At 37.3% G+C, this 9,571-nt stretch overlaps 2 protein-coding genes across 2 annotated transcripts in view; one reads left to right on the top strand and one right to left on the bottom strand.

Moving 5' to 3' along the window:
* Positions 1-1,745: 1,745 nt before the first annotated feature.
* On the bottom strand, positions 1,746-3,880 carry LOC130548442 (uncharacterized). Its single transcript, XM_057325210.1, has 5 exons — positions 3,776-3,880; positions 3,208-3,540; positions 3,021-3,125; positions 2,843-2,916; positions 1,746-2,331 (listed from the first exon to the last, which is right to left on the bottom strand). Exons 1-5 carry the CDS (start codon positions 3,810-3,812, stop codon positions 2,278-2,280), a joined length of 603 nt encoding a protein of 200 aa, XP_057181193.1. The 5' UTR covers positions 3,813-3,880; the 3' UTR covers positions 1,746-2,277.
* Positions 3,881-4,116: 236 nt separating this feature from the next.
* LOC130548534 (uncharacterized) overlaps positions 4,117-9,571 on the top strand; it is a 16,786-nt gene continuing 11,331 nt past the window's right edge. The window contains exons 1-2 of the mRNA XM_057325374.1: positions 4,117-4,123; positions 5,305-5,419. Of these exons, the coding sequence (XP_057181357.1) occupies positions 4,117-4,123; positions 5,305-5,419 (122 nt within the window). The remainder of the gene's footprint in view (positions 4,124-5,304; positions 5,420-9,571) is intronic.

Below are 9,571 nucleotides of genomic sequence, written 5' to 3'. Positions count from 1 at the left end.
TCCTCGGCAGTTCTGTCAGACGCAGGATTTACGTCACTGTCCGAAATCGTTCACTCATTTTCATTCACTTCTTCCCCATATAGTGGACTATTTAGCATTCGCTATATAGGGAATAGTGAATGAGTGAACAAGTGAGCGAATTCAGACGCAGCTTTAAAGACCTTTTTATAAGATCAACCAACATGCACTCCTACATTTGGCAGAGACTTTTATACAAAGTGACTTACAGTGAATTTACAAGATATGCATTTTAATCAGTATTTGACCCTGATAGTTTCATAACTGTATTTAAGATAATTACATCTCTACACATCTTTACTTTATATGCCACAGCACTGTCAAAGCTGTTGAGTGAAACTATTTCAGACTTATGAACTGTTCATGATGCTCTGGTTCCTCTTTTCTTCTTGTTCTGTTGCTGTTGTGGACTCCATTAAAGGGATAGTTCACCCAAATATGAAAATTCTGTCATCATTTACTCGCCCTCAGGTTGTTCCAAATCTGTATAAATTCCTCTGTTCTGCTAAACACAAAGGAAGATATTTGTAAGAACGTCAGCACCCAAACAGATCTCATTCCCCATTGACTCCCATATTTATTTTCGCTACAAATGCGCAAATGGGGGATGAGATCTGTTTGGTTACTGACATTCTTATAAATATCATTGTCTATGTTCATCAGAAGAAAGAAATTCATACAGGTTTGAAACAATCTGAGGGAGAGTAAATGATGAGAGAATGTTCAGTTTTGAGTGAACTATCCCTTTAAAGCCAATCACTAACTTTAGCCTGTTAAACACTGCCATCTAGTGTTTCAGTTGCGTAACTGCAGATTGATTATTCTCTCAAGTATTGACAACATTTAGCATTGTAATAATTCATAGCAGAACGATAGAGAACTGTAAACATACAAATAAACATCATCCCACAACCTAACGCCACGAGGTTAAAGAAATAAATAGTGTATAGTCATATTTTTATATACATAAAATTGACATTCTTAGATTCTTAATTCGTAATGTAATGTGCATGTAAAGGCTACTTGGCGATGAGAGTATTTAACGTCAGTCTGTTTTTAATTGTTTTAATTTAAAATGGCTTTTCCTGGTTGAAAAGCCATAAAGCGACAGGACTCGTTTGGAAGTGCATTTCATCTCTCCACCACCAGATGGCGGTAAATCAAACCGTGTTAAAGTCTCATTGCTTCAGAAAGATTAATTTCTGCATCACTACTTGATGTTATATTGTTGACAGCTTTTCTGCAGAAAGATCTTCTGTGAGAGGTGAGTTTTACTTTCAAATTGAAAAATTAAAATCTATTGCCTACATAAATCTTAAAGGAGTAGCATGTTGCTGTAAACCTGTATGTGAGTCTTTTTTTTCTGTGGAACGCAAAAGAAGATATTTTGAGAAATGTGTGTTTTGTGTTCATGCAATGGAAGTCAATGGGGTTCAGTGTTGTTTGATTGTCAACATTCTTCAAAATATCTTCTTTGGTGTTTTGCAGAAGAAAAAAAGTCAAACAGGTTTGGAATGACATGAGGGTGAATAAATCGGGTGATCCTTCTGAGTTTCATCTAAGGCTGAAGAAAATATGTATTTAATTGAGCATTGCTTGCGAGCTCAAAGAATGAGAAATAATAAACACATAAATCCTTGAATATTGATTTCACATTCATACAGTGACAGTAATATCACAGTTTGATTCAAAGCAATATTTTATTATTTAAACATTAACATCGATGTTTAAACTGAACTTTGTTAAAGGTGTTTTTTGAGCAAACCACACCTCTCTCACACACACACAGATGTACATTAACCACAAATGGCCACGAGCAGACCAACACACATCTTATATTTACCAGCAGAACAAAACCACATTTCTTTCCACATCAGGTTTGACTTTCACCCAGACAAGAAGCTGCCAGACCAACTAAAATACTAGAAACACAGCGTGCTTTTAAAACCACAATGACCCTTTGCTCATACCCACACTCTCAGTTATTTATGACAATATTCTCTAGTCATTCTGTAAATAATATTTACTCTATGGTGAATTGTCGTTGACATGCAGTAAAATCTCGCATCTCTTAAGTTGTAGTAGACTTTGTGATGTTGGGCCTTTTGGTATCTTTAAATCTCATAATACACAATTAAGTATGACAAACTACACAACAGCATATTACTAAACAACAGAAGCACTGCCGATTGTTTGAAATGAAACAGACATTAAAGCTGAAGTGACAATGAACTTGAATACATCACAATGTGAGATTGATCATCGTCTTTTATTGACGCTGGCGTACATCACCTCGTCCTCCACTTCTGCTCTCTGTACACAACACACAACATTTCATCAATAACAATCACTAAAGTCCATCATATCAAGAGTGTGTTGTGTGTTTGATTTCTTAAATAGTTTGGATTTCTGTTTCTACTCTCTCTTTAGCTTTCATTTCCTCTTTTTCACACCATCACACAGGAACTCGACTTTTTCCACGTCTGACGGCTCAGTTTCCTGCCAGACCTTTTTCACAGCATCTGTTTTAGCAGACGCTTAAAGAACGTTTAACCCGTTTATGCTCAGAATAGTCATTTCATTCTACCTCTCTTTGTAATGTTAACCATTATTGCTTGTCAACACATTTGTTGTGCACTTAAGTATCAACTTTTGTAGACATTTTTGATGCACTTTCATGTTAATACGCTTTAAAAAAGGTGATTATTGAATTTTTGCACACTTAACAAGTTTAGATGGGATAGAGGTGTTGAGTGCGATACAAACAAATCAGGCAGATTACATGTAACGATAAAGACAGACATACACGCTTGAATGATCTCACCGCTTGGTGTGTTTGTCTTTTATGGAACGTTGGATCTGAGTAAGTGATCTCCTCTTCACCGCTCTGAACCGCTTCTACAACAATAATAAATAAAGTACAGTTATTGCAGGTTTGACTTATTAATTATCTTCAATAAAACCATTATTTGACAGGTAATTTAGCAGTAGTTAATACTTGCCTTGTTGTGTGTTTGTGTGTTTCCTCCAGATGTAGAAGATCAGAAGTGCAGTTACGATCAACAGAGCTCCAACAACACAACAGATCACAACGGTCAGACTCGCTTCTGTAAGGAATAATAAGAGTCAGTACACTGTAAGTGAATCTATCGGTCTTCTACACGTTATAAAGAAGAAATCTTTACTCACCATAGACAGTAACACTGAATGTGTATGAGGTCTTTTGTTGGCCGCTGATGGTCATGTGATAAAGTCCAGAGTGTTGAGTTGTGATGTCTGTGATGGTGAGAGATCCAGTCTGATCATCCACCTGCAGTCTGCCTCTGAACATCCCATCCAGAACATCAGCATGTGTGACTGTATTATTAGCTCTGACTTTAGCAATGAGAGTCTCTTGAGGTCCAAACGTCCACATTATCAGTGTATCGTTCTGTATTTTAGTATCATTCATGTGTAGAGTAACAGAACGTCCCTCCATCACTGACACTGACTTCACTTCACCTGCATCAGCACCAAACACACCTGAACAACACGAACACGGAGTTTTTAACACATTCAAAATCGTCAGTAAATTTAAGGTGGATTCATAAAACTTTAGCAGAAAATTACAAAAAGTTCTGATGGGTCCCAAACTCATTTTGACATAAAGTTCAATATTTTCACAAAACCCATAATCGTAGAAAAACATGTTGGACTTTGTCAAATTATTGTATCTGTACTAACATAAATTCTAAAAACATATATGCGTATGACTCACCCATCAGGCAACAGAGAAAACCAAAGATGAAAAACATGTTCCTTAATGTTTTTAGGGCTGTGAAACAAAATCTCACTACAGCTTTGATAAGGAAATCTACATTTGAAGTTAACATTGGTGAAGAACTAAGAAGTGTAGCTCGAGCTTGTTTCTTAGGCAGAACATTTGGAGGCGTGTCCCTCTGTCAGTCCATTGAGGGCGGGGTTTATGAAGAGATGGAGGTGGGCAAAGTTTGAATGCTTCACATCATCAGCCGTGTTTCCTTCAGATTGACACGATTTCAAACCCCTTCGCTGTTAAAGAAAATGTTTCCCGTGTTTCTCTCTTTGTGCGTCTTCTGTATGACGGGTAAGTTGTTCAGGATACAATTTCACATGATAAAGGATGTTTCTATTCAACATAGTATTACTCGAATCAATGTTTAATTGGTATTATCAGAAAAAATGGCCCGGTTTCATAGACAACCATGTCTACACCGGACACGACGTGACATGACAAAAGATATTACAAACGCATTAGAACCCATTATAATTTTTTATTTTCTCCACACTGTATGCGACGCGGCAAGCAGGTTGTCGTGTCCAGTGTTGGGTGTAACTAGTTACTAAGTAATTAGTTACTGTAATTTAATTACTTTTCCCTTGAAAAAGTAAAGTAAGGGATTACTCTTGTTTTTTCTGTAATTTAATTACAGTTACTTCTGATGTAATTAAACTAAATACTTTGTGTAATATGTGTGTGCAGAAGAGGAATTTACATCAAAATTCAAAGTCTAACTTCAAAATCCTTGCTTTAATGTATAATTCTCACATTTGTAATTAATAATAATACTTTATGTAGTTTTATATTATTTATTTGAATGAATTAAAAGAGCCGTTTCATGTCTATCCTTGAATCACTTAACTCATCAAGGTTGATGTAGGATATAGAAAGTAATTAGTAATAAATAATTAAATACTTTTTGAAGAGAGTAACTTGTACAGTAATCTAATTACATTATCGAATGTGTAATTAGTAACTAGTAATTAATTACTTTTTCGGAGTAACTTACCCAACACTGGTTGTGTCACACCTGTCGCGTCCGGTGGAGACACGGTGTGGACTATGCCTTAGTTAATTTAGGCTATTTAAGTCACTTTTATTAAAATGCCTTAGAAAAAAGCATTACTGATGTGCATTTTGAGAGAAAACATTTAGATAAAATATTTTAAGATATGTCAGGGCAAGTTATTTTCAGTTAAGACAGCTCAAAATTAAATGTCTTAAAGGGACAGTTCACCCAAAAATGAAAATTCTGTCATCGCAAATGAATGTCCCAATGATCTGAAACATTCTCCCAAATATCTTTCTCTGTGTTCATCAGAATAATGTGTACAGGACAGGCATGAAATTACACGAGCGTGAGAAAATGATGACAGAATTTTCATTTTTGGGTGAAGTATCCCTTTAAGCTTTGTCTGTGAAACCAGGGCTATGTGTATGAAACTTTGATCTTTTTTCTTCAACACATTTTTGTTCGTGTGGTTCAGGTGTGTTTGGTGCTGATGCAGGTGAAGTGAAGTCAGTGTCAGTGATGGAGGGACATTCTGTCACTCTACACATGAATGATACTAAAATACAGAGCGATACACTGATAATGTGGACGTTTGGACCTCAAGAGACTCTCATTGCTAAAGTCAGAGCTAATAATAAAGTGTCAGTATGTGCTGATGTTCATGATGGGATGTTCAGAGACAAACTGCAGGTGGACGATCAGACCGGATCTCTCACCATCACAAATATCACAACTAATCACACTGGACTTTATCACATGACCATCAGCGGCCAACAAAAGACCTCATACACATTCAACATGACTGTCTATAGTGAGCAGAGATTCTATATTAAACTAAAAAAAAAAGCTGTGACCCAGTGTTGGGTCAAAAAGGGACAAACCCAACCGTATCCGACACAACCGAGTAAAATGATTTTTTGAGATTACACGCCTTACTTTAAATGATATTTAAGATTATTTGTGAGATGAAATAGTGGTGGTCTTGTTGAAACGTACTGAATTTGTGTTTTACTCCATCAGACTGTGTGTGCTGCTGTTATGGTCTTGAAGCTCTGATCCGATTGGTCGTCTCTGCTGTGGTGGGTGTGGCTACTGTCGCTGTTCTGGCGTACCACATCAAATCTTAAAGTTTTAAACACGAGGCATCACAGACACCATCAGACCTATTGTACATTCTAACAATATGTGGCATTTGTGAAGATTGAGTCTGAAATCGAGTCTTTCTGTAAAAAACAATGACAAATAATTAAGTGTTTTGTTCTTGTATATATAAATATGTCCCTACACCAAAGGCTTTCTTTTGACCTCTGCCTGTTGAACACCACCATCTAGTGTTTTGACAGTGTACCTGCAGACTAAAAAAAATCTAGTTCTTAAGTTAGTTCAATAATTGACTCATAAAACTCATTTGATTGAACTTTTTTAAAGTTTAAGGCAGCTGAAAATAGTGATTTTTTTACAATGTAGACTGAACGTCTTAATGCATTTGTATCTCACACGCAGACACACTGAGATTCACACCGTTTATCTTTTTTGTTTTTTATTTAGTTTCTTTTGGCAAAGGGGCAGTAAAAAGGACAGGTTTGGTTATTGACGTTCTTCAAAATATCTTTCTGACTTTATCTTGCTGACTTGTTTGGTGAATTATTCTTTTACCGTGTATCTTTAAGAGACAACCCACTCACTGGGTTAAAAAAAGACGTGCACGTATACTGAAAGCTACAGTAAATATTATCGTTCCCATTTTCCAACTAAAGTCACAAAAGCCTGATGCTTTTATATCTGAGTTTTTATTTAAAAAACTTTAAAAAAAAATGTATTTATTTTTATTCAAAAGGACCATGCTTATTTCAGTTTCATTTAAATTGTCCACACTGTTAAAATAAACGCATTTAAAACAATAAAAGATTGTGTGCATGAATTGGCAAACAAACTTTTTCTAAATGTTGTGTAATCAACGCCGTTTGATTCTGCAAAGATTTGTAATAGCACAACTGATTAAAAACTGTGATTTATACATTTCAAAAGTTTGTGAGAGAATTGGAGAGGCGCTGTACCCAGATAGTAAATTTCAGATTTTCTAATAATACAGACAAGACATGACAAAGTCCATTCAAAACCCAAATGTATAAAATGCCCTTTTCAAAGTTGTTTCCCTATTCTACATTCAGCAACCGTGAAAATTTCTGACCACTCCGACCACATTTCTTGTAAATGTCATTAACCAAACACACTGTGGGTTGGTCATCCTGAATTGTGGGTGGTCCACCATACCTCACATCCAATCAGAGATTAACACTGTCCATTCTCTGGTTGATCGTCATCAACATAACAGTCCGAGATCAAACACTGAACACTTGAATAACATTACAGATCATCTTTATGAACTTAAACATCTACAACAACATGAAGACAATCTCTTTACTCTTTATCATCTCTTTACTCATCAACGGTAAGTTCATTTGGCAACATATTTTGTTTTTGAAATGTACTCAACACATTTAAAGATGTATGGGCTGTGTTCATTTTGTTAGTTGTTGTAGTCTACATTTTATATAGATATTTCATGTTTCTCCTAGATTTGTTAACCCTGTCAACTGACTCATTTGATCTTAGGCTCTGCTGTATCTGTTTATGTCTTCAGATGTGTTTGGTGATACAGATGAAGTGTCAGTGATGGAGGGAGATTCTGTGACTCTACACACTGATACTGAAATACAGAAAATAGATGTGATCGAGTGGAGGTTTGGAGATAAACAGGACTTCGCAGCGAGATTAGATAAAGAGAGCGATGAGATGCGATTATCTCAAGATAAGAGATTCAAAAACAGACTGATGCTGAACAATAAGACTGGAGATCTCACCATCACAAACATCACAACTGAACACGCTGGACTTTTTAAAGTAGACGTCGCTGGAAGAATAACCACAACAAAGACATTCTCAGTTCGGTAGGACAACGTGTTGGGTCTACAGCCTCTTTAGATTCACACAACACTAGTAGTGAAGAGGGGGTGGCTCCCTTTTTAGTGTCTCGAATGCGCACCCTTCTGAAGACTTTCACCCTTTCTGCAACCTCTTCAATGTGTGTAACCTCTGTACTCTCTGGTACGCCGGTCAGCAGCACAGCGCGAGCTGGGTCGATTCCAGCCTCTCTGCACCAGTCAACAAGTTCATTCTGGAGGAGAGGATTACTTCTGAAAGACATCTTTCCACAGAAAAAATGAAGTGGTGTAAAATATCTTTTTTTTTCTCAGGAATCCACTTAAGGGGTCTTAACAGGTTTTGATTATTCTCTTCTCTTAGGATAACACAGAGGGGAGAAATCCCGGACAAGCCCCCATTTTATGTAGCGCCCCCTACCCTTCTAGGCTTGCCTGACCTAAACTCTATAGGGGGGGAGCACCGGATCCTTATTATTAGTGTCTCTCGACAAAGTATTAAATTCCCCTCTCTGTTAACTCAGCTAATAAATAAATGACCTAGAGAAAGTTTAGTTAAAGTGATTTATTTATAAACAGAATTAAATAAAATGCAATAAAGTTAACCTACCAATCAATAGAAATAAAAAGATATTTATGGGTGGATATCCGGTATGAATAATCCATAAAAATAGTCCAATAACACAAATGAAACTCAAAAGGGAGATGTACCGCTGAAATAACCAATATACCGAAAAATAAACAATATACTATATCCCCTAGAGAAACTTAACCCAAAACCCTGATAGTTTCAATACACTTTATGTCTTTTCACTTGGCAGATATTTTACACACACCCCCTAACACGTGGGGGAAGCACCATGAGAAATACAATTTAGTGATAATGAATGTCCCGAACACAGTTAAATTTCCTCAGTAAATTAACACCTTTCACTGGCGTACCAACGGTAAACTGTGAATTTAAAGAGGTATTCAATAAGATAAAATTAAGTGGGCCCACTCACACTCACAAACCACAACCCCCCCACCCCGATGCAGGCCTGAGTCGTTGCTTGTGAACGTAGGGGCCTATGAAACAGCAAACTGGCCTCTTCGCTCTTCCGCGAGCAGAATAAAACCAATAAATGTACCTTTTTTCCTTATGCACTCACGATATTCTCCTGGACATGCACAGAAAACACCATCAGTCACTCTCCGCCAGCCGTCCCACGATGCCGGAGGAACACCCAACACTCCCGGTGGCTGGGTGCGCTATCTGGTATACAGACAAAAGCTATCTGGCTCCTTAATCCCGTCCTACGACCAAATGAGCAAGCCAGCCCAGCACTATTATAGATTATAGCACCATAACACGTACGATAGCGCTATGCGATCCGGCAACTAAGCTAATGCTAACCGAACGTGCGGTCTCTCTCTCGGGCCTAAGAGTATTGAATCCGTGACCAGTCTCAGTCAACGATTAGTTAACACATTGCCTGCGTCAAACCAAACACATAACCTACAAAACACTTCAAAGAAAAAAACAAAAAATATAACTCGCGGATTGCGGATATAAACGTGACACTTGTTTTGTCCCCGACCAGCTCCTCAGCGACCCGATCTCAAAACTCGCTGCTGTCATGCCTCTCTCGACATCTCCCTTAACCAATACCATTACTTCTCCTATACATAGGCGGGTCTTACTACTTATTCACCCAATCAACCCAGTATAATCAAACATGAAGGCAGAAACCCCCGTTTTTACCAGGTGCACCTAAACCAAACTTCAACACTGGAAAACTTCTTAAAGGGGACACGCAT

This window comes from Triplophysa rosa, linkage group LG25 (genome assembly GCF_024868665.1).
Source record: "Triplophysa rosa linkage group LG25, Trosa_1v2, whole genome shotgun sequence".
In the NCBI taxonomy this organism is placed as follows: Eukaryota; Metazoa; Chordata; class Actinopteri; order Cypriniformes; family Nemacheilidae; genus Triplophysa; species Triplophysa rosa.
This window is presented reverse-complemented; position numbering and strand designations above follow the sequence as displayed.

Bases quoted from the DNA above. Each gene is read 5' to 3' on its own strand.
- LOC130548442 (XM_057325210.1), bottom strand. From the start codon at position 3,812: ATGTTTTTCATCTTTGGTTTTCTCTGTTGCCTGATGG. The intron at 2,917-3,020 runs GCAAGTATTAAC...TTATTGTTGTAG, and splicing joins ACACACAAACACACAACAAG to AAGCGGTTCAGAGCGGTGAA. The intron at 2,332-2,842 runs GTGAGATCATTC...TGTTGTGTACAG, and splicing joins AAAGACAAACACACCAAGCG to AGAGCAGAAGTGGAGGACGA.